This window comes from Ostrinia furnacalis, unplaced genomic scaffold, assembly GCF_004193835.3.
Source record: "Ostrinia furnacalis isolate ACB-3 unplaced genomic scaffold, ASM419383v2 OfSCF3250, whole genome shotgun sequence".
Taxonomy (NCBI): domain Eukaryota; kingdom Metazoa; phylum Arthropoda; class Insecta; order Lepidoptera; family Crambidae; genus Ostrinia; species Ostrinia furnacalis.
This window is the reverse complement of record NW_021133489.1, coordinates 34,252-60,219: the sequence shown is the minus strand read 5'-3', so window position 1 is coordinate 60,219 and position 25,968 is coordinate 34,252. Positions and strand designations below refer to the sequence as shown.

General features: G+C 36.8%; 2 protein-coding genes across 3 annotated transcripts in view; both read left to right on the top strand.

Moving 5' to 3' along the window:
• The window catches only part of LOC114357557 (sulfotransferase 1C4-like), a 34,486-nt gene extending 19,384 nt beyond the window's left edge, over positions 1-15,102 (top strand). Inside the window, exons 2-7 of the mRNA XM_028311238.1 lie at positions 9,177-9,311; positions 9,513-9,612; positions 9,705-10,030; positions 14,369-14,463; positions 14,600-14,786; positions 14,895-15,102. Coding sequence (XP_028167039.1) covers positions 9,177-9,311; positions 9,513-9,612; positions 9,705-10,030; positions 14,369-14,463; positions 14,600-14,786; positions 14,895-15,034 — 983 coding nt within the window. The 3' untranslated portion in view covers positions 15,035-15,102. The remainder of the gene's footprint in view (positions 1-9,176; positions 9,312-9,512; positions 9,613-9,704; positions 10,031-14,368; positions 14,464-14,599; positions 14,787-14,894) is intronic.
• A 4,969-nt stretch (positions 15,103-20,071) lies between these two features.
• LOC114357561 (estrogen sulfotransferase-like) lies at positions 20,072-25,478 on the top strand. Of its 2 annotated transcripts, none has more exons than XM_028311246.1 (7): positions 20,072-20,281; positions 23,041-23,175; positions 23,419-23,518; positions 23,946-24,268; positions 24,515-24,609; positions 24,952-25,132; positions 25,293-25,478. In XM_028311246.1, the coding sequence occupies exons 1-7, from the start codon at positions 20,194-20,196 to the stop codon at positions 25,406-25,408; spliced, it is 1,038 nt and encodes a 345-aa protein (XP_028167047.1). In that variant the 5' UTR covers positions 20,072-20,193; the 3' UTR covers positions 25,409-25,478. The 2 variants fall into 2 exon arrangements, with proteins under 2 accessions (XP_028167047.1, XP_028167048.1); XM_028311247.1 differs by lacking the exon at positions 20,072-20,281 and adding an exon at positions 22,566-22,657.
• The last annotated feature ends 490 nt before the right edge of the window (positions 25,479-25,968 follow it).

The window sequence follows — 25,968 nt, the reverse complement described above, 5'->3', positions numbered from 1 at the left end:
AGAGCTTGGCCAATAATATCAGTCTCATAGAGGTCTTCATTGACTAGACTAGTAATAAGCTATTTCACCAAAAAAATGACTAACAATATAAAAAAATCAAAAATAAAGTCTAGTAAAACGGTAATAGGCAATCATTTACAGGACATAAAATATAAGAATTACCTAGAACTTCACGCATTCAGGTTAAATCTATAAACTAATATTTGCCCCAATTGTCGCTCGAAAGTAAAAATACGGCAAGTTAAAATAGCTTGGCAAATTTCCAATTTATGATTAAAACATTTTCCCGTAGCAAATAGCTGAAAAGAGGTTGTGGAATAATATTTCATTGACTACGAACCTCCATTCACAGATACGGAAACTAAATTACTGGACCGAATCACGCGATGTTGAGGAATACAGAGTTTAACGTAATGTTTACGTCCATTTTGTTACGCCTGTTGTTTATTTTTTATTTTTTGTAAATATAGTTTTCAATGCCTAATGTATAAAAGAAAATTGTGAAAAACGGTATTCATAGTACGTGAAATTAAAGTTCAATTTATTTTGCTGTGCCCAACAGGGTCCACAACTGTCAAATATATTTTATAAGATCTGAATGTTACTTACGTGTAGATTTGTAGAACGTTAATACAGAATTTCAAAATGATCGTAATATTGTTACCGCATAATAATAACGTCATCCTTATTTTTAGTATTACGTGGTAAATCTAGGTAAATCCATTTTTTTTGTTCGCTGCAGTCAGGTAAAAAATGTATTTCTACAAAATTAAATGACCTAGAAGCTGGGCCTAAAAGATATGCTTACTTTAGCGTAGCCTTGAGAAATTAATAATTACAAAATAGCCATAAAACCGTAATCTAAAAAGTGCAATCTCAGACCGCGAAAGCCCCGTTCACATGCACTAAAAACTAAGTTTGTTTACATAACCCGTGACTCACCGATATCAGAGTAGTGAACCCGGGACGCGCGTGCCAGCTGGCATGGACGCCGCAATAAACAACTACTAGCTGTATTGTTTTATTTTTGCTGTACATTACTCATCATCGTCATTATCGGCTCCCGTGAATATAGACCAGAGTGACTAGCGGCCGCCACCTAATGCAAAATCTCATCTTTTAATGAGCACCTACGTTCTAAAACGAACCCCCAAGCAAAATTTGAGACTCCTGTATAGTTTCTGAGATTTCGTGATGAGTGAGTCAGTCAATCAAAATCAAAATCAAAATCAAAAATATTTATTCAGTTTAGACCACAAGTGGCACTTATGAACGTCAATAGAAAATACTAAAAAAAGAAAAGGTAGCCCTTATGGGGCACTTTACATGTCTCCTTATCTTTTGGGCCCTACCAGCGCTTCGAGACAAACATATGGCAAGTGCTGAGAAGAAACGCCGGAACAAACTCAGTCACCACACACAAAATCAGTGACCTTTCGCTTTTATAGTATTTGGGCAATAATCTTTATTATAGATTTGCCACAAGTCGACTGGTGACAGTAAAATTCGTAACATTTTATAATGTTCTGTAAAAAATGTCGAATTGATGCTTCCTTATAACGATATGACTTCCAACTATAAATATGAAGCTTTCAAAAGTGTGACGAATTTTTTGTGGAAAATTAACAATAACCCCTTTGAATACGGTTAGGTGAACAACAATCCGTAGGAAATATCATGTAAAATTCCTTCCATTCAAGAACTTTGGTGGCCACTATGCGAAGCGCCTTTCGTTATCAAAGAGTTGTGAACCCGGGACGCGAGTGCCAGCTGGCATGGTTACAGCACTAATAAACAACGAACTTGCCGTATTATTTTATTTTTGCTAAACGACAGGTGTAAAGCCCGCTCTCCGCAAAATCGGATCGTGTTAATTGCTGATATTTTTAATTTGGCCGACTCAGACAGGTGTAGCTGAGATTTCTTTGCTGAAAGTCATAGATAGCTTTACGGTGACACACGCGGGTATATTGGGTATATTTTTCACTTATTGTACCGAATAAATCGTTTCTATTTTTTATTTTACATTGAAACTCTACATTCAAAAGGAATTTGAGAATGGAGTTCCTCTGTTTTCGTTAACGTTATAATATGTAGCATTGCAAATGCAATGTAAATACGCGACAACTAATATTATTTTTATACGTAATCTAACTATTTACATACGCGATATTACAAATGAGTAGTTAAGTAGTTATATTGACAAACCATTATTTTACCAATTTATTTTGCATTGATCATTGATCTATCGATAGTAGGGGAGACCGAGGAGAGTTGTAACAGATGAGAGTTGTAACATTGTCGATTTGTCCGTCAGACAGAATAATTAGAAAATATTACTCATATTATTTTTTATTTTCTTTCATAATTAAATAATAACAGTGCTACATCGAGTTGAAATAGCGCGTTACGTCACGCTTGAGTAGATTTTTTACTCAAAAGTGAAGTCACGCGACATTTCAACCGAATATAATACTGTAATTATTCGATTATGAAAAAAAAAAATGTGTCCAAATATTTTGATCATCTGTCTGACGGACTAAACAGAATTTAGATTTCATTATCCAGTCATCATCCCTATTACCATGACCAATACCATAAAGCCGATATTCCCTCACCATGAGAAAAACCTTAGCCACGTACAAAAACAAGTATACAAGTCTCGTCGGCCTAACGACTGCAATTAGGGCCACCTTAAACTAATGGTTTTGTTTTTCGAAGGAGCCTCTCCCCTTAATTTCTTTTTCCTACGAAGGTATTGTACGTAACGGCAGCATTAATTTGCCCCTTGTTACTTTAGATACAGTTTCTAGTTCGATTTTCTGTTTATTGGACTCTAAGATTTGTTGACCGTTCATTTTGGAAAAGCAGAGGTAAAGATTTGATGTAGTTACTTGGGTGATGTAGAGCCTCGGATATGTAGAGTTGAGTCAATGATATTAATTTAAACTTAGAAGAAATGTAAGAATAATGCGAATACACAAAATTAATATTTTAGCGAAACCTACATAAAAATAAATGGATATACCTGTAATGTACTGGTAGGTGTTCATTATTTAATACCTCCACACTTCTTGAGAAGCCACTAAAACAGTAAACAAATGACGCATAGAATCATTATTTCTTAGTAAACGTGTCATCATTCAGGTTAACGATTTGTTTCTCGAAGTATTGGGGCTGATGACAATGCACGACAATAATAGGATCGCCTCGGCGCACTTTAAGGTGCTCCTTCATTTGCAGCATTCGTCTGTAATGTAACATTTCAGATTCGATTTAGAGCATTACATTACATTACTGCCTTGACTCGATGAGCAATTGCCTGTAATGAAACATTTCAGATTCGATTGTTACAAGTTGCGCACTGTAATGCAGCTCAGTTCACCCTCACTGATGTAATGCTCGACTTTGTCACGTACCTACAGGTAAATGGAACAGGTGAGTGATCACCATTTCATCATCGTCATTATTTCATCCATAGGACGTCCACTGCTGAATATAGGTCTTCTCCAAATCACTCTTATTGTGGCCAAAACAAATACGTCACGCACACTTTCGATATAACTCCGAGACATTTCTATGGAGGAAAGAATCTTCAGTATTTACCTACAGCGTCAAATTGTTCCAAAGCCTTCTAAAGATAAATTGTTTACGTGTCACTTTGAAACATGGGGACGAACTTTTACATTACATTTTATCACTTTTATAATCAAGGATATTTTGAAGGGACTCTATTCCAGTATCCATTTTCTTATTTCGATGATGTTGTTGGTACTCCACGAGTAGGTATAAGCTTCATAAATATTAATAAAGCTAGCAAATATTTTGCTACTAAACAAAAAATGGTCTGTGAAATATTGCTTACAAGCATGAAACGAATATAAATTCTGATCCGGAACAAATACAGAGTTACAATTACAAATTTCAGACGTTTTAACGATATTTTTTATAGCCAACAAGGCCTACATCTCACATGATGGAAAGTGATGATCAAGCCGAAGGTGAAAGCGAATTTCTTTTTTTTTTTTCACCCAGAATCCTAAACCATAAAGAATTCATATACCAAACGCATGTAACCCTACCCTAAGCGGGTAATATTAATTAATCAGAGTGTATTTTAATATGAGCACTTATTTATAGTGTGTATAATTTGATGTCTTTTTAGATGAGGCTGGTTTTTCTCCTAAAAAAAAAATCAACACACTCCCTATGTTACGCAGTAAATGTTTAAATAATATTTATTATCCTAACTCTACATTTTATTGGTTTGAAAAATGTGCCGCTTTACTTTTAATAATGTGACAACGAATCAGCACGAGTGTCAGACATTATTCATGTCTCATAAAATGTATATTTTTGTACGGAATTTAAGACATGCAGAGTCTACTGAAATAGGTTCTGAAAATTTAGGAAAATTTAGAATGCTAGACAATACAAGTAGACCTAATCTTGTTATGGAGGGATAGATAGTAAGTTAAAGGTGATATTCAGACTTAACATTGGTTAAATTACATAAACCGTAAAAACCTAAAAAATACGAGTACGTAGCTTGACCTACCACGTCAGGTTAACATAACGGCTATTGCTGATGTGTTAGCTAGTTGTGTTAGTTACCGGATAATTCTATGAATTTGTAAACTAGACACATTTTATGAAAATGTCTTTAGACACACTTTATGAAAGTGTCATTAGACACATTCTGCGAAAGTGTCATTTTGGCTAATGTGTATAGCGAGGTCTGCAACACTACGCTCCGCCCTGGTTTGGGCTGCGTCCAAGCGCGTGAGTAATCGTAGCGCCGTCTGACGTCACGAGGATACTCTTTCGTTACGACAGATATTTTAATGGCTCGACGAAAGGTGTTCGGATAGTTGAACAGACAGAGACAAGAAAAGAAAAAGAAAGAAATATACAAAATATACGGCACAATTCAGGCGGGTCTTATAGCTATAAAGTAATCTCTTCTAGACAACCTAGATGGATTTAGAAGAACGGTTGTTAGTTAAACAGTTAATATTTCAATGTCGGTTGCATAATACGTTTTAGAGAAGTGACACACTATGATCTTTTTATGAGCTGACATACGAGTACTTTTGAAAGTGTAAAATAACTGTGCGTAAGAATCTCATAAAATTCTAGTAGTATTCGCTTTGTGCAGGTGTGTGGGTAATCGTAGCGCCGCATGACGTCACGGGATCCTCTTTCGTTACGTTGGATATTTTAATGGGCCGACGAAAGGCCGTTTGAACCAGTTATTATTCCAAGTTGGTTGCGTAACACGTTTTAGAGAAGGGATACATAATGATCTCTTTGAACTAACTAGAATAGTTTTTGAACATTTATGGAACAGTAGGTATGAACCTTGATTATAATGAACTTTTTCTTTAACTCACATTAGCAGCAGAATCGATCGGAGTTTCACAAAACCATAAGAAATAAAAGGAACACGCGCATAATTTATTATTAACATGTGATTTTCCGCCGTTATCAACCTGTCTTCTGACATTAAAATTATCTTTCCGATTCCAGGCCGCGTATTCAATTCGCAAAGCGCCTTGAAAGTAAGGTTACCATATCGGATGTCAAAAACAGGAAAAACAGGACAATTTTAGAAGGTAGGTAACGCCCGATTCGTGTGAAAAACGACACCACGCGGAAGCGCAGACTCGTGTATAAAATTTAGAACGCAGAAGAATCTGTATTGCCTTTTATTTATTCATTGAGAATAATTTTTTTATAGTCGGTTACTACCAGGTAATACCAATGTACAAACATATATCACTATGACTATGACTACCAATAGATTAGTGTATGTAACGGCTTCACAAAAGAGGGTAATTTTAAATATTATTATAATCTTACCTAAATTATAAAGTCATAATTATTATGTACACTTTTGTGTGTTACTTGTCATTTTTGAGGAGTTTTCTCAATAACCTGAACTGATTTTCAAAATGTTTAATTTCATCGACAGAAATTTTAATGTGAGCCCTAGATAATCTCTTTCTCTATTCCTACACGGAACGCAAGTAAAATCATAGGAAAAAATCGTTTAATAAGAAGTATCCTTGAAATAGTTTATTTATGGTAACCCTTGCAAGGTATCGGCTGACAAAACGTGGCCAATTTTCCCTCGCGCGTGGGTGCAGAACAATGTACTCGTACCTTAAGATGTCAATTTGTACGTAAATAAAACCGAATGATTCATGCCTAAGCGTGGAGTATGCCATTCATCGAAAATGCCACTGTTTGATAAAGTTACTTTGGGATGGGATGATGGTTCATTTAGGAATTGATAGATTGCTAGGTAAAGATGTATGTTTTAAAGCAATAAGTATTTATGTTCTGGGGCAGGAAAGTTCTCGAGTGGCGACCACGAGCCGGAAGACGTAGCGTGGTCTAGTAGCAAGTGCGACGATAAAATCAACGATTGGAGCTGATATTAAAAAACACCAATATGAAATTCAATTTAAAATAGGTTCCATTTCAAATATGACGTCGACGATGTCGATTTCATGTTTTCTATTTCAACTAAAAACCTAATACATTATCAACAACAACCAGGTATTTTCCGTCACTTTATCTATTCCATAGAGTGGGAGGCCTGTCTACACTAATAATACTTACATAAGGGTAAATTAGGTAATTGAAAATGCGAATACGTTTTCTGTGTGTAAATAACATAAGTAAACTTTCAGTATATTTACTAGAAAACTGATACGCACTCACCTTTATGTATCGTCTCGAAAAGTGGAACTTATCGACAATATCTAAATGGTTGTTTACTGCTAAAGTACGAACGTGCCTCCAGTTGTTTGTCCTCGGACATAAATAACTCCAGCACACACTTAGATAAGTTAGGCTGCGTTTACACTAAAGGTTTACGAGTACGAAGAATCTAAGTATAAAGTAAGGCTAGATTAGGACTGCAAAACTATATTTTTAAGAAGATGTAGGTACATAGCAGCCTTTAATTCATAACTGACAGAACTCGGTTAGGTTTTCAGTTTTTTTCCAAAATGTAGTCAAGAACGCACATAATAATATCACAGTCATGCTCAACACGCATCTTACGTCTATATTAGAGCTCAATCTTATCACAAATCCTTGGCTTCTAAGAAACTTGATTCATTTTCTTTTTTGTGAGTACCTACCTAACCTATTTTCTTCAGCTGAAAAATTTAAGAATTTAAGAAACTGTTGTGCATAGCAGTTCTATGCCTTTGCTATCTTTAAAATAAGCTGTAGATAGAGCAAATAATGTCGATTGTCGAGACACATCCCTCGCTACGCAACTTACCACTTATGTGGTGGAAATACAGCTTTATACCAGTTAACGGAATGGTTGTTTACTTCACTCTAATGTTATTTTTAATGGTGGAACTATAATAACGTTTCGTACTCGTGGATGACAGTAAAGCTATTAAGCCCCCCGACAGACGAATTCTATTGGAGTTACCTATAGGTATTTGAGAGGGGAAACTATGGTGAGATTACTGTATTTAAATTAATTTGACTGAAAATATATAAATAATAAGTTATAAATGTTTCCCTGTAAGCTACTCAAAGTTACTATCCAGAAAAAGTTAATTACGTAGACTCAGATTGTTATGACATTTCTAAAAAGACGGTGCGTAATATAATTCACTGAAGTCAAAATTTTAAGAATTTCATCATCATTTCAGCCATAGGACGTCCACTGCTGAACATAGGCCTCCCCTAATGCTTTCCACGTTGTTCGATTGGTAGCAAGAATTAATTGGTTTAAGAATTTATAGTTTAAAAATAGATAATATACCTAGTCTTTGCCATAAACTTTCATCTAACTTCTGCTACAAGAATGTTATTTACTGCGAATGTTCTACGTGCTGTTTCCCTGATAATAAATAGCTGCAGAACATGGTTATGTCATGTTAACACCGTCGACGGTTACTTCTGTACCCCCAGTGAAAACGGAGTTAAGTCGAAAATGGTGATTTTTGGGAAATCGCATTTGAAGTTAAAAAAAATCCTGCTTCGTCGCTATTAGAGATAACTTGGTGAAATATTTTTTAGGTGAAAGGTAATGTTAGATATAATTAGGCAGTGTGCCAGTTTGGGAAATATAGCATGTAGTTTTTTCGTAATTAAATAAAAACCCAGTTATATCGCCATGCACGGCAACTTTACATTCGTGTANGTTTGTATGAGCGGCGGAGTGTGCCATAGTGAAGTAGTAACAGCGCCATCTGTTGGTCACTAGTTTTGTAGTGGCGTCGCCACACCACTCCCCCCGGAAGAACCGGAGGTGGATGACGTCAGGATGAGCTCAGCAGTCTGTGCGTGATGAGCTTACAAGTGCCAGTGTGCTCAAGTCTGCGGTGAGTCGAGACGAGCAGGTTGCGGTGCTCTATCCACGGTGAGTCGGGATAGTGAGCGGGGCGTCTTCGATGGTCGGGCGTGAAGCTGGGCCACAGCTGTACCCGTGACCAGTGAAGTGACGGTTGCTTGCTGCCGAGGAACCAGGAAGGTCGGTTGCGATCTGCGATGGTCTCTGAAGGCTGGACGCTGGCTTGTTGAAGACGAGCTGATAACGGAGTGGCGGAGAGATGAGGGATGGCGGAGGCTGATGCTGAAGATGGTGGTGATGGAGAGGTTGCATCTCACATCACGTCGGGGTCACCAACCAATGTGGGATATGATGCTCAACCACAATAAGGACACTTACTTACTTTACTTTACTTATGTACCTGGAATTACGCAAATAAAGAAATTTGATTTGATTTGATTTGAAGGAAGCTAATAGGTGTTAGTGCTTCCTTCCGAGCGGGTGATGTGCTCGGGGACCAAAGTCCAATTTACACCATCTTGGTTTGTCTATACTTGGCAGGGTAGAAAACTACGTCACCGCGATGCAGGTTTGTATGAGCGGCGGAGTGTGCCATAGTGAAGTAGTAGCAGCGCCATCTGTTGATCACTAGTTTGTAGTGGCGTCGCCACAGACTGTTTAAAAACAGAGATGATGAAACATTATGTTTATGAACAGTTTATTAACAGTGTTTATCAACAAATGTTGTATAATACATGGCTGGCTTAAAAGTTACCTAGTACTTATCGTACATGTGTAGATAAAGATGTTTTAGTTATGGATTATTTCTTTATTTCATGATCACTGCATTCCCGGTTTTCAATTTCAGGGTATCAAAATGGATTTTTGCGAGTCGGCCCAAAGGGATATTTTTTCACCAACGGCATTAAAGTAGATATTAAAAATACATATAACATGCCAATACGACCTGACGATACTTTTGTGGTCACGTTCCCTAAATCAGGTTACTATTTATCTGCCTTTACAGTTTACACACCCTTTGCCGTTAGTTTTTTAATGATTTCATTAAAAAAATAAGCTTTCAAAATATTACTCATTTTTATGCTAAATTATATTTAAAATTGAATACAACAAATTCTACAATGCAGACATTCATTACATGCTCGTTTCAAATTAAATTGAAATTTTATTATGTTTATATTAGGAACGACTTGGACGCAGGAACTTGTTTGGATGGTGGCAAACAATTTAGACTACGAAAAATCTGATTCCATACCGCTTCATGAACGGTTCCTATTTCTAGAGTAAGTAATTTATTAATAGGGAAACTGTAATATTGATTATAATGTCTGACCAGGTCTGACCTATGTAATGTAATCGGATGTTTTCTCTTCAGTATGTTTATGGTAATAAATAGCGATATAACGAAGAACTATATGAAAGACTTCGTGAAAGGAGACGAGCGGCTGTTAAAAATTATAGAGAAAGTGACTACTCCTGGCACCGAGAATGCGGCGAAGTTGCCTTCGCCTCGGTTCATTAAGACACACATGCCCTTTTCACTACTGCCGCCGAAGCTGCTGGACACCGCCAAGGTGGTGTACGTGGCGCGCGACCCTCGCGACGCCGTGGTGTCCTACTACCACCACCACAAACTCTTCCATTTCATGGGCTACACCGGCGACTTCAAACAGTACTGGGAGTACTTCATTCAGAACAAAAGTGAGATTAAAACTTTATTTATTCATTTTAAGGACAACCAACAAAGCAGGCATAGATACTTACCTTATACTTATAATATAATTAAATATATATTTTTTTCATTTTTTTTTTTCATTTTTCATTTTGCTAGAATTTATGTTAAATGATAAGAAATAAAAAAACTAGATTGCAAGTTAAAGCCACTCCAGCGCGTATTTTGTCCTACACGACATAACATATCAACATTCAACAAAATTTTCTAGAAAAAATGTTAATTATTGTCATATTTTTGTTGGTTGTGTAAGGCTAAACATGGACTGGAGAGCCGGCTTAAACTTAAGTGATTTGTTGCCAAAAAAATGTGAAAAATAATTAGTACAAAAAATATGGATGAAGATCTTTTTTTAAAAATACTTTTACTTAGATATTGTTGCTAATAACTGTAATAATTGGTATTTCAAATAATAATTTAACAGAAAATTAACAAATTGAAGCGAATATAAGCATTTATTTAAATTTAAATAGGTACAACGTACACGGTCCAAGGTAGGTAGATACATCTGGTTTGTTGTACCTAGGACAGTTTCCCCTTTTTTTTTTCTAGCAGCTAGTATGCCCAAATTTTTTAAATTATACACAATATCATGAATGAATTATGTAGTTAATTAAATGATCTTTAAATATAACTGCATTAGACAAGTTTAACTATCACCATTATTTTTCAAAAAATCAAAATTCGAAAAACTGGCCTAAGTACAACTAATCTATACTTATAATCTCAGATTAATGATGCCCAGTGGGTCTAGACAAAGTGCCATTATAATCGCAAACCAGTCGAAAAGTGGTCGAAAAGCCCCTTTTTTGTATGGAATTTGACGGATTCGATTTTCGATTCGATCAAAAAGTGCGTTTTGTCTAGGGGGGCTGATGGATAGTTTTCATAAAAAAGCTTCGTCAAAAGTGAGGCAAAACTTATGTCATTAGTGTCAATTTTGTTGGGGAGTGTGGACAGTGAAGGTAGGTAATTTACAAGTAGTAGTAGGGAAATTTTTGTATATTTTAATATTTTTTTTTATTATTAAAAATAAAACGCATCAGTTACTTTCTTTATTGATTATAATAGGATAAATCGACTTAAAAGTCTCGATTTCGTACGGCGAACAATTGGGAAATTTATTTTCTTGTTACTTCAAGCAAAATACGCATCGAACTGTAGTACTTATTATGAAATGTAACGCTGGTCACTTTCTTTAGTTTTTCTGATAAAATTTGACACTCTGTCACAGCACAAACCGTCATAATTATTAATTAAAATTCGTCGGACGCGTTTCCCAATTTTTCACTTTAATTGACAGTTCATGTGACGTTTACGAGTAAGCCGTTCCGGCTCACTAAAAGTTGCCTCACTTTTCTATCTAGGCTTTATTAATCTAAGCTTATAATAAATCTGTAGAGAGTTCAATTCTGTACATGAAATATATTTTCAAAATAACTATCAGGGGGTGATTAGTGATCGGTAATGATGCCAAAAATGCAATCGGTAAAATATTTGTCTGTCTGTATGTCCCTTATAGAAACAAAAACTACTCGACGGATTTTAACGAAACTTGGTACAATTATTCTTGGTACTCTTGGACTCTTGGGCAGGTTATAGTACCTATACTTAGGAATTATAAATAGGAAAAATCTAAACCGCTTAAGTTAGACGCTTGAAATTTGGCGTGCAGATATCTTAGTAAACTTTTTTTTTTTTTTTTTTTCCCCTTTTTATATCTGCAATCGACTTAGGTCATAATCAGATGTTTTGTCTTGCTTTTTTGTTTGTGTTCATGAGGAGGGGTATTCCAGTAAATTCTCTCCCTCGGTTTTTACTAATTCACGTAGCAATCTAGTCCAGCCTTCCAATATTCAGTCCAAGCCACTAGCATCTTTGGTCCAACTGTAATATTTGCCATCTTTTCAGTCTTGTGGTGGTCTTGTGGGTTTGTTCCACAATTTCTCTAGCAAGTTGGTTTGTGTGATGTTTTAGCCTTTCCTTATATTTGGTACAGTATTTGCTCACCTCCTCCCTGACTGTCGGCATCTCCAAGTACTCGTGTATCTCTACATTTCTAGCGAACCATGGTGAATTTGAGATTGCCCTCAGTGTTTTATTCTGAAACCTTTGGAGGATTTCAAGGTTGGAATTACTGGCAGATCCCCAGAGTTGAATCCCATAAGTCCATATAGGCTTTATTATGCATTTATAGACCAGCATTTTGTTGTTTAAACTGAGGGATGATTGTCTCCCAATCAGCCAGTAGAACTTCTTAAATTGTAAATCTGCTTCTTTTCTCTTTGTTTTTATATGGGTTGCCCAGGTTAACCTCCGGTCTAGATGGAGTCCCAGGTATCTTACACAATTTTCTGTAGGCAGTTGTTGCCCCCGTAACGTTACAGCTGGGCAGTCTCCTTTGCGGAGTGTGAACGTTATTTGTAGAGATTTAGTAACATTTGGCTTTATTCTCCACTTTTCCAGCCATTCGTCAATTTCATACAGGTGATTTTGTAGTTTTTCTGATGCCAAAGCCGGATCTTTATGACTTGCAAGACATGCGGTGTCATCTGCATATGTCGCTGTTACTACATCTGTATTGCATGGTAGGTCCGCTGTGTATATAGAATATAGCACAGGACCGAGCACAGATCCCTGTGGCACAGACGCCCCAATATCATACAGAACGGATACTTCTTCGCCAAATTTAACTTGGAACTTTCTGTCTTGTAGGTAGGACTTAAGCACCATATAATATGAATTAGGTAGAAAACTTTTTAGCTTATACAAAAGACCTTTGTGCCAAACCCTATCGAATGCCTGCTGGATGTCCAGGAACACCGCAGCACAGTATTCTTTCTGCTCCAGTGATTGTCTTATCTTGTTCACTATACGATGTACTTGTTCCACTGTGCTATGTCGCTCCCTGAACCCAAATTGGTGATCTGGTATTATGGCTTCTTCTTCTAATATTGGTTTAAGTCTTTGCAAGAATATTTTCTCAAATAACTTTGATAGTACTGGCAAAAGACTAATTGGCCTATATGAGCTCGGATCTGTGGGCACCTTTCCAGGTTTCAGCAACATGCATATTTGAGAGACGCCCCACAATCTAGGAAAGTATTGTATTCTCATTATGGCATTGAACAGCATAGTCAGGAAGACGACTGGTTTTCTGGGTAGATGTTTAAGGATTTCACCAGTGATTAAGTCAAATCCTGGAGCCTTTTTGTTGCTCAACATTCTTATTGCTCTTTGTAGTTCTCTTGGTGTTATAAGTTTTATAGGTGGTGATAGCTGCTGATCGCTCTCGAGATATTCATTTACCTCCTTTTCGAAATCACTCCTTGTTGAAGAGTTTGGTACAAACACTTGACTTAAATGTTGAGCAAAGATCTCGGCTTTCTCTTTAGGAGTTTTGGCCCAAGCTCCCGACTGAGCTCTCAATGGTGGTACTGATTGTTGTGGTCTCTTGAACTGCTTTGTGAATTTCCATAAAGAGTAATCATCACACCTTTTAGCAGATAAAGATGACAGTTTCTGTTCAAATGTATAGTTCTCATTCTCTGTTATCATTTCCCTCAGTTCTTTAGCTGCTTTTTCATAGAGTCTTCTATCATACGAATGTCTGCTCAGCTGCCAGACTCTTCTAAGTCTTCTTTTCTCCACAAGTTTTTCTCGTATTTGCAGAGGTATGTTAGTAGTTTTACTTATGGTTTTCAATTGTGGTGTACATCGCCATGCAACTTCCTGTATTAGGTTGGTTATATAGAATGTTGCATCATCTATGTCAGCTTCAGTTTTTAATTTTATTTTCAATTCTGTTTCCGCCTCCAAATAATCGGCAAATAGCACCCAATCGGTTCTGTGGTTATAAAGTCTTGTCTGTGTTTCTCTGTATATTATTGTTCTGCTTAGTAAACTTAAAGCTTAGTTACAACAGGATATTGCAAAATTCCCACGGGGACAGGAGTTAGCGGGAAAATCCTTTAGTATGAAAAATCTAAACCGCTTAAATTAGACGCTTGAAATTTGGCATGCAGGTATTTTATTAAACTTAAAGCTTAGTTACAACAGGATATTGCAAATTCCCACAGGAACGGGAGTTAGCGGGAAAAAACATTTGTATGAAAAAATCTAAAACGCGTAAGATAGATGAAGGGGGTAAAACCGGATTCACGCGTACGAAGTCGCAGGCGGCCGCTAGTAAAAAATATAAACCTATCGCATTTAAAGTTCCAAAAACTAAAACCCAACTGCGACAAAAAACGACGCTGAAAAAGTCTAGTGAAAGCTAAGCACTTACTTAATTATTATTTTTACAGTCGATTTTACTCCGTACTTCCCGCATGTGATAGAAGCTTGGGAGCAAAGGAATCACCCTAACTTACTGTTTCTCTTTTATGAGGATATGTTGAAGGTAATACCTGTTGAAGGAATAACATAAAATGAACGTTATTTATTTTTCTTAAGAACTAAGTTACTCTATGGTCTACTATTACTTCTTCAACCTCATGTTTTATACATATTACAGTAGGTACTTTATATGTTTCAAGGACTTGCCGAAGGCAGTTCGACAAGTTGCGGAATTCCTTGGCAAGACTATGACTGACGAGCAAGTCTCTCGTCTATGTGACCGCCTCAAATTCGATAACTTCAAGAAAAACCCAATGCTTAACTTCGAAGTCGGGGGAAGGGACCTAGGATGGATAACTAAAAAAGATAGAACATTTATTAGAAAAGGTTAGTGGATTGACTGTTATAATGTGGTTATAACTAACGATTTTCTTATTATGATAATTTATTATGTTAAAGGATCAGTATCAAACTTACCCTTCCTTTATGAACTAGGCAAATCTGGCGACTGGCGCGAGCACTTCGACGAGCAGATGACCGCGCAGGCGCAGCGGTGGATCGCCGACAACCTGCGCGGGACCGACCTGCGCTTCCCGACTATAACTGATAGTGATTTAGCATCCTACAACAAATAAACGATTTTGAATTATTAATTTTGAAATAATCACCTTTAACTGAAAATTATTATAATACTCATTTAAATTATGCAGTTGTAATTTTTGTTTCGCGGAATCAGAGCTCTATACAATAGTAGGTGGTAACGGGTATATGAGCCGACATTTTAATTTTCATACAAATCGGATTTTATAAAATTTATTTTGTATGAAAATTTAAAAAAATAAAATGATGATATCAATTTTCTGACTTCACCTACCATTTATATGCCCATGTCAACATGGGCTAGTGTCGGCTCATATACCCATTTAATAACATCCTGTACTTAATATTATACGGAAGTAATCCTACTATCCTACTAATATTATAAATGCGAAATTTTGGATGTCTGGATGTCTGGATGTTTGTTACTCTTTCACGCAAAAACTTCTGAACGGATTTTGATTAAACTTTACAGTATTATTGTTTATAACCCAGAATAACACATATTAATGACGATCTGTGACAAACTAAATTCGTTCGTGGAGCCCAGCACGCCCTACCACGTGGAGATCGGCGCGGAGAGCGGGCGCGCCGTGGAGGTGGTGATCGCGGGCCGGCGGCGCACGGTGGGCTGATATTAGAGCTTCATAGACTTAGCGTCGCTCAAAAATCAAGTGCCGAATTTTGAAAAAATAAATATGCCAATGTGTACCTTTACCAAAAAGGAATATTTTATGTTATGTAACGTTTCTTGATAAAGTTATTATTTAATAAGTTATTGACAATTTCCTTTTTTTTTGTATGGAGCTCAACATTTATTTTTATTTTATTCGTTATTCTTAAGTTTTCTTAAGAAATTGACTTTTGTATTATGTAATGCAACATATAAGCTATGTTATCACCAAGTGTCGCATTTCGGAAATCTTCGGAACATTGTCATTTTGGACTTTAAAATAAAAAAAAAATGCATTATTTAATTTAGCTAAACATGATATTGTGCAATTATTTGATTTTAACTCCGGTATTTCACACATATCAAGAACTTGAACATCATTTTGACTAGATTCATTTTTAATTTCACGCAAAAACTCTGGCCCGTGCCACCAAATATCCGATTGTTGTAATGCATCGAGTGGTAGTCCACGTGACAACAGATCGGCCGGGTTATCTTTGCCCGCGACATGTCGCCACGGCAACTCACCGGTCAAATCATTTATTTGTACCACTCGGTTTTGAACAAAAGGTTTCAATAGATTTGGAGACATTTTGACCCAGCTGACGACAATCATTGAATCTGACCAAAAATAAACATTATTAAAACTTATTCTCCATGACTCACTAATTTTCTTAAATAATTTAGCCCCGACTAAGGCACCGCAAAGTTCAAGCCGTGGCATAGTGACTGGCTTAATAGGAGCGACTTTGCTTTTCGCACAAAGTAACCTGACTAGCACTGGTGAATCATCGCTGTAAGTACTCACGTACGCGCAGGCCCCATACGCGTCCTGTGATGCGTCTGTAAATATGTGCAAATCCGTGTATTTAGAATGGGGTTCCCTCACGTGACGTGGTATGCGTATGTTTTGTAAGCACTGAAATGTGTTAATAAAATTATGCCACTCATTACAAATATCATTAGGCACGGAGTCGTCCCAGCCCAGCTTGCAAAGCCATAGCCTTTGCAATAATATTTTTGCTATTATAATTACTGGCGATAATAAACCCAACGGATCATAGATTTGTGAGATAACAGATAAAATTATGCGCTTGGTAACATTGGTAAAGTTAGGATCAATTTTTGTAGTAAAGTGTAATAAATCTTCAGAATGAGACCAACCCAACCCAAGCGTTTTTGTTGAACAATTTTTATCCATACTTTTTACGACTTTGAGAGCTGATATCTCAAAAACCGTTCACTTTAAGAAAAATGTTTTTTAGAAAACTTTATATCATTTTAAAAGACCTTTCCATTGATACCCCACACGGGTATGTACATCGAAAAAAAATTTTCATCCCTCAGTTACATGTATGGGGGGCCCCACCCCCAATTCTTTTTTTTACTATTTAGTGTCATAATTTTGTAGCGGTTCATACAACACATATTCCCATCAAATTTCATCACTGTAGTACTTATAGTTTCCGAGTAAATCGGCTGTGACAGACGGACAGACGGACAGACGGACAGACGGACAGACGGACAGACGGACAGACGGACATGACGAAACTATAAGGGTTCCGTTTTTGCCATTTTGGCTACGGAACCCTAAAAACTAGTTAATTAATTTCATTCTTGTTAAGAACATCGCGCTAAATTATTTTTATTTCATGTAAATTAGAACTCTTACTTTAGAGAAGGGGTCTCCAAACTTTGAGGCCTTGGGGCCATAATAATTTTTTCGATATGTTGCAAGGGCCATAACATTTTTCATTTTTCGGCCCACCTTTGCAAACATAGGCTTTGTCTTAAGCTGTCGCGGGCCGGATTGATACCATTGGCGGGCCGGATATACATACAGGGTGTCCCAAAAACAATGGATAACCCTGTAACCATCGATAGGCCTCGCCATGGTCTCCCTAACGTCCATTTTTGACCCCAGTAAAAATATCACCGTTTTCAAGATTTTTAAGTTTTTGTGCATTTTTAGAAAATTGCCACCTGCGATTACTTTTTCTCATGCCATTTCTACAAATGAAATTGCAGAAGAGAAGGAAAAATTAATTCATTGTCTTGCACTTTTGATTAGCCATCGTGTAAAAAAAATGTAGGAAGACCATCGTGCCCATTACCTTAAAAACTTCCTTGGTTAATTGAGATTCTGAAAAGGTATCACAAGCCTATGTATTCTGTATTATTTTTATCTTATGGCTACTTGAATAGCAACTAGTATAAAAACTGCAAAAATGAGTTTTTCTCGTAATAGTTAAACTAGGACTGCATAGTGGCATTAAATACAAATGGATAATTTTTAGCGTAGGAATTTAAATAAAGCAACATTTTATCATCATCATCATCATCATCATTTCAGCCGTAGGACGTCCACTGCTGAACATAGGCCTGTACCCTAATGATTTTCATAATGACCGCTTGGTAGCGGCCTACATACAGCACCTTCCTGCTTATCTTAATGAGGTCGTCGGTCCACTTTGTAGGTGGACGTCCTACGATGCGCTTTCCGGTACGTAGCCTCCACTTGAACCCTGCTGCCTCAGTTCTGCGAACTACTGTGCCTTGCCCTTTGCCACTTCAGCTTGCTGATCCGTCGGGCTATGTCAGCGACTTTAGTTCGTTTACAGGTCTCCTAATTTCTGATACGGTTTCGTAAAGAAACCCGAGCATAGCCCCTTCCATAGAACGCTGTGCAAAAAATCCACGTTTCCGAGCCGTGTATCATCACGGGTATCTGTCTATTGGCACATTTATAAGGTGTAAAACAAAAATTAAGTAATCACAAAAACGCAGAACGGACGGCCAATGGGGCAAAAGGGTTCAAGTGGAGGCTACGTACCGGAAAGCGCATCGTAGGACGTCCACCTACAAAGTGGACCGACGACCTTATAAAGGTAAGCAGGAAGGTGCTGGATGCAGGCCGCTACCAAGCGGTCGTTATGAAAATCATTGGGGTACAGGCCTATGTTCAGCAGTGGACGTCCTATGGCTGAAATGATGATGATGATGATGATAAAATGTTGCTTTATTAAAATTCCTACGCTAAAAATTATCCATTTGTATTTAATGCCACTATGCAATACTAGTTTAAAACTATTACGAGAAAAACTCATTTTTGCAGTTTACATACTAGTTGCTATTCAAGTAGCCATAAGATAAGAATAATACAGAATACATAAGCTCGTGATACCTTTTCAGAATCTCAATTAACCAAGGAAGTTTTTAAGGTAATGGGCACGATGGTCTTCCTACATTTTTTTTACACGATGGCTGATCAAAAGTGCAAGACAATGAATTAATTTTTCCTTCTTCTCTGCAATTTCTTAAAATTTTCATACTTTTGAACTAGTTTGTTGAACTTTAATCTTTTCTTTTGATAGCCCAACTATCCCTTGTGATAAGGAAAAAAACTAGATTGAAAAGTATTCTCATTTGTAGAAATGGCATGAGAAAAAGTAATCGCAGGTGGCAATTTTCTAAAAATGCACAAAAACTTAAAAATCTTGAAAACGGTGATATTTTTACTGGGGTCAAAATTGGACGTTAGGGAGACCATGGCGAGGCCTATCGATGGTTACAGGGTTATCCATTGTTTTTGGGACACCCTGTATATGGCCCGCGGGCCGTAGTTTTGGAGACCCCTGCTTTAGAGCAATAATAATTAGCAAATCCAAAGAGAGAAAAATGGCACCTAAAAAAATTCAACATTTCAATTGTGTCCCTTGTTCTACCGAATTATTTAATTTCTTCTTGCCAAGAGTTAGGTAGTTTTTAAGAACGAATAGTTTCATTAACCTTCGTGGCAAACTTAATATATGCGTATGCTTTGAGTGGGTTCACCACAAAGTCCAGCGGCGCAACCGCGCCGGGGTTCGAACCCGCGCTCCTCGGATTTCGATTCGACCAGTCCGACATCGACTTCGACACCATCGACCTACTGTCGCATGATAATAATATAATTATGGATCATGATAATTGGAAACAAGTATTTTCTCAATACTTATTTTAGAAAATCCTAGGAACTGTAAATTCCAAGCTTGTAATCCCATTGTTTAGGGCTACATTCTGATATTATGTCAGTCAGTTTCAAATTTTATCTACATTACTGATTCTGTACTATTGTTTGGACTATAACCATTGTGCTAAATCAGTGGTTCCCAAACTTATTTAGTCTACTGCCCTCTTTGAGAATAAATTATTTTTTAGCGCCCCCCATTTTTGTAGTCAAGAGTCGAGCTCAGTCGGTGTCTAAGAGTCCTCCTACACAACGTCCCGATTTTTTTTCTGGGTCTCTTACCGCCCCCCTTTAAGCCTGCAGCGCCCATAAGGGGGCGTTATCGCCCACTTTGGGAAAGACTGTGCTAAATCATAGTTTGTTCATAGTTAAATTTAAACGACCATTTATTAACATGCTGAGAGATGACTTAGATCGTAATCAAAACAGTAAGAGACTAGACGTCGTGCGGTAAACGGAGCTACGCGGAAAAGTTGTATTTTGCGTAATTTACTCGATTTCTTTTTAAATCAAAAATGTCAACGCCAGAATATCCTTATGAAATCAAAGACTTAGGACCGGAAGAAACAGCAGAAGCTTTCAAATACTTCGGTAATTGTACGAGTAAGTACCTGATTTTTTGTGTTAGCAATTTATTTTATTCAAGGACTTGACGACCGCAAAACTTTAGTTAAAATGTAACTGAGCTGTGCTCAGATAAAAGTTTTTGAATAGCCCTTGCAAGAACCGTAAATTTTTAGTTTCATCATATAAAAAATATCTATCTATACAGGATGTCAGGTAAATGGGTATATGAGCCGACACTAGCCCATGTTAACATGGTCATATAAATGGTATGGCGAAGTCAGAAAATTTATATCTTCATTTTAATTATTTTAATTTTTATACAAATCGGATTTTATAAAATTTATTTTGTATGAAAATAAAAAAAATTAAATGATGATATCAAATTTCTGACTTCACCATACCATTTATATGACCATGCTAACATGGGCTAGTGTCGGCTCATATACCCATTTACCTAACACCCTGTATAAAAATGAATTGATGTTCGTTAGTCTGATTATAACTCGAGAACGGCTGGGCCGATTGAGCTAATTTTGGTTTTAAAATGTTTAAATCGTAGTCCAGGGTAGGTCTAAACGGTGAGCAAATACGCGCGCGATATTGTTTTTCTGTGACAGACAAAATTCCACGCGGGCGAAGCCGCGGGCGGAAAGCTAGTTTTTAATAATTTTAAACTTCATATCAAATACTCAGGTAAATTGATTGTGTTAATTATCAATTTTCTAGGCCAACACAATCAAAAGATACAGCCGTTTATTCCGCAAATTTCCGCATATTTTTCGACACTCGCAAGGGAATCAAATCAAAACCTACAGCTACTTACTTCCCGTGAACTCAGAATCTAAAAATTTGGTAGGAAGCAACATTTTATAGCACAAATTAAGGAAAAATTACAAAAACCGTTAATTTTTAGTTACATCATATTTTATAATAAAAATATTTTTAAGAATTTTAAGCTTACCCTTTCCTCATGAACGCGTAGAGGTATTAAATTGAAATCCATATTATATTATCAAATACTCAGATCTATAACACCTTTAAGCAGTAACAAAATCAAAGTAATATAGGTTTGTACGGAACCCTCGGTGCGGGAGTCCGACTCGCACTTGGCCGGTTTTTTCAAGGTTGTTACGTGCGTGAGTGCGTATGTTACAGTGAAACAATTGGACACGGTACACAATGACACAATGTGTAAATTACCTGTATCTAATAAGCGTTCACCGCAAGGAAAGGTATTACCTTAAATAACAAAAAAATTAAAACTACCTACTTTTTAGTGCAGGTTTTTTGGAGTCGGTTTTAATTTTTTTGTTAAAATTAATTTATTTCATGCTTTTTAGTTGATTAGTCTTTGTCATTGTCACTGAAGATGGACCTATGTTTAATGAGATCAAGACTATAGTTTTCCATTTTAAGTGTAAATAATCTTCCCTACAAAATACAGGATACCTACTTTAAATATCGGCAACTAAAAAGTATCATCTAACTCAGTCTTTCCCAAAGTGGGCGATAACGCCCCCTTGTGGGCGCTGCAGGCTTAAAGGGGGGCAGTTAGAGACCCCGGAAAAAATCGGGGCATTGTGTAGAGGCTTGGGAGGCGATTTATAATTTGATCTACTAGGAGGACTCTTAGACACGACTGAGCACTCGACTCTTGACTACAAAAAGGGGGTCGCTAAAAAGAATATATTCTCAAAGTGGGCAGTAGCCAAAATAAGTTTGGGAACCGCTGATCTAACTCCTAACTTATGAAGTTTGACGTTTCATCATCAGCTCTCCTTAAATACCTTAAACAATACAACTGTACATACCTACCTAAAATATTTAAAAGAATTTATCCTCCAACTCCTAGCGTTAAGGAGTTTTACCTTCCATCATCAGCTTGTCAACATTAGATGATGACTACCAGACGCATATACTCGTACTTGAATATCTTTAGAATAAATATGAAAAACGTAATACGTTCCTACAAAGTTTGAGGTTTGCCCTCGATTTCCCTAAGATCCCATCATCATATCCTGACTTGGTGACAATGGGACCACCTCAGAAGTGTACCCTATCGAACAAAAAAAAGAATTTTGAAAATCGGTCCAAAATACATACATAGAAAAAAAACATACACATACAGCCGAACATATAATCTCCTCCATTTTTGAAGTCGGTTAAAGATAGATTTTGAAGTGCCATATTAAGGTTGATTAATTTGTAAGGTATTTTGAAAAAAAAAGAAGATCGTTAGCCTAAGTTTCACCAACTTATTTTAACTGTTAACTTTAACAATAATTTGACAGATTTATTGACTTTTGTAAAAAGTTAATGTGAGATGGTGCAACTCAGCTAGAATGTTTTTGTTAATTACTTAACCTAGTTGTTTTGAAATACATACATAAAGTATGTTTTTGTAAGCAGTGCGTAAGTTTATGCCTTTTATCTAGTTTCTGAAATAATTATACTAAGTAGGTACCTACTTAAAATAATTATTGTTTTTATTATTTCCAATTTTAACGTACTTATTTGGTTTGTTTTGTTGTTTCATCGTTGAAATTATGGCGTTTCATCGTGTACCTACTGTGTGGACACAATGAAACATTTCACACTTTTTTGTAATAATTAATTTTAATACTTAACACATTAAATTAACATTTGAATGTAAAAGGTATACGAAAGCCATTTAAATTCAAGTCTGTCTTTGTGTAAAATACTAAACCCATAATATCTTAAAACACGACGGAACTATGAGTCTTCGACCCTATATCGGTTCATGAGATACAACCTTTTAATCGTTATTATTTCAGACATGGTAGATGGTTTAGTGCGAGTAGGCCCTAAAGGCTATTTCTTTAACAGCGGAATGAAAAAAGATGCAGCTCCTATCTATAATATGCCCATAAGATCCGACGATGTATTCGTAGTGACGTTCCCGAAGTCAGGTTTGTACAATGTTATTTCGGTAAAGTTTTATAACAGCTTGATAAGCTGGATGTCTTCATAGTTTCTATTTAAGTAAGAGTAAGTGTAAAGTAGAATGTTGTTCATACATGATCATCATGACGCAGGCTGCGTTCACTTTGACTTGACCGCTGCTCGCAGAACGCATCCAGTGAGACTAGAAGAATATATGTATAATTTAGAAGCTTTTGAAAATTTTCATAATAAGTTACTTTTTATTCCAGGTACCACTTGGGTCCAGGAGCTCGTGTGGTTAATTGGAAATAATTTTGATTACGAAACAGCTGCAGCTATCCCTCTTATTAAAAGATCTCCATTTTTAGAGTAAGTAAGTTATAAAAACGTAAGATTGTAAGTAAATCTACTTCAGAAAATCATTTTAAATGTTCACAGCTCGAAAAAGCTATTAAAACAGAACATCAGATGTTTTTATCATGCAGATGCTAAAAAATTTAAACTATGCACTGCACCTGCACTATGAAAGTTCCAATAACGGTGAACACCGATGAAACAAAATATGATTCGTAGTCGTAGGCCTATGAGATCATTACAAAATGTTCTTAATTTTCTGCAATCCTCCATGGAAATAATCCACTAACAAGTAATGCTGCAATGCGTTCTGTCTGTTTGGAGAAACCTGAGAGTTCCTAACAGATTTAACAGTTTGTGTAATCATATAGCATTTAATGATACTATCAGCACTTAAATTACCGCCTCCTTACCTTCACCAGAAACTATTGTTTGATTTCAGGCACTCAAGTTTTTGCAACGGCGAAAATACTCGGAATGTATTATTAGAAATTTTAAAAGGAGATGAAAAAAAGATACAGTTTTTTAAAGAATTGCTAAAACCAAGTTATAAAATGGTGGAGGCGCTGCCGTCGCCGCGCTTCGTGAAGTCGCACCTGCCGCTGTCGCTGCTGCCGCTCGGCTTGCTGCGCGCGCGCGTGGTCTACGTGGCGCGCGACCCGCGCGACGTCGCGGTCTCGTACTACCACCACGCTCTACTTTTTAAAAATTATTGCTTCACTGGCGATTTCAAAAATTTCTGGGATTATTTTAGAAAGGATATGCGTACGTTTTCATAATATGTTTTTAATTATGAGTATTATTAATAACTGTATTTAAAAACTTAATTACGTAGAAGTAACTACCTACTTATAGCATATTTATGTTGTACTTACTTCATGTGGCAGGTCTACTGGATGCAGGCAACCTAAAATATGACCGATCGTTGTGGAAATGCTTGGGAGAGGTCTCATTAGATCATACTTAATTCGCTGAAATGGGAACATATTTATGTTAATTTTATAATTTTAGTTGACTGGACTCCATACTTTGAACATATAAAAGAAGCGTGGGACAAACGAGATCATCCAAACATGCTGTTCCTTTTCTACGAAGAACTATTGGAGGTAAAGTTTGGTAGATAAGGTCATGAGAATAGTAGGTATAAGGTACTACTTTCATACATTCTATGGATAAACTGAGTTAATACATTTTACAATATGTACTTATTTAACGAAATTAGGTATAAGTATGTGGATGAGTCTTCCGTCGACTGACCCCACTTTAAAACCCCCGGTTCCAACCAGTCTATTTTTCTCATCCGGAAATTAGACCTACCATCAATCAAAATGTTATAAGAAACTAGTGGCCGCATATTTCTGTCACAGGTTTCTTTCTTGAGTTAAGAATACAAATCCCTTGCTTGAGCATATTCATGACGATTTTTCCTAACAAAATAAACTTTGCAGGACCTGGCCGGCGCGGTGCGGCGCGTCGCGAAGTTCCTCGGCGCGCCCGTGAGCGAGGAGCAGGTGGTGCGCCTCTGCGACCACCTCAGCTTCCACAACTTCAAAAACAACAAATCCGTCAACTTCGACGTCATGAGGGAAATGGGTTTAATGAGCGAAGACGGACATTTTGTTAGAAAAGGTAGACTTAAGGCAGAGTTGTACCACTTAACTTTAACCATAACTATAACTATAACCGGTGCTTTTGTATGGAGTTTGACTTGGACGTTTGTTATTGTTATAGTTTTATTAAAGAATAAGCATTAACTGATCATGTTGAGATGACTTATACTTGTTTCCAGGCAAGGCGGGCGGCTGGCGCGAGTACTTTGACGAGCAGATGGCGGCGCAGGCGCAGCAGTGGATCGACGACAACCTGCGCGGGACCGACCTACGCTTCCCGAGTGGCAAGAAATAGAGTATTATTGACATACCTACTTAAGAGAGACAATTTGATGTGTTTATTGTGTCGATTTGTAATAAAGTATCACTGAACCGAGTCTGTATTATTTTTTTATCTAAAAAATCGAAGCCGAGGCAAATACAATCAAGCTAAAAACCCTATAAATAAGCGTGTACACAGAGTTGTCCATAAAGTAATAAACCATATTATACAGTGTGTCCGGTCACCAGTGTCCGACCCGTTTAGGGCGCAGTAATATGATCAATTTTACCGACAAATCCACTGGAATAAAACATTTTACCCCCAACTGTTAAAAAATTACAGCTATTTTAATTTTTATAGTTTCTGAGTCCGGGTGGATTCATTTATTTACCAAAATCTACCGATGTACAGGACCTATATGTAAAAGTGAGTTCGTTCGACAGCTAAAAAAGTAAGCAATAAGTTGACATCAAAAAGTTTCGGACGCTGGTGACCGGACACACTGTATGTATAACATAATATTAAAAACTATTACCTTATACCATTAGGTAGCATTAATTACTGCACGGATAATAAACGTGATGATATGCATG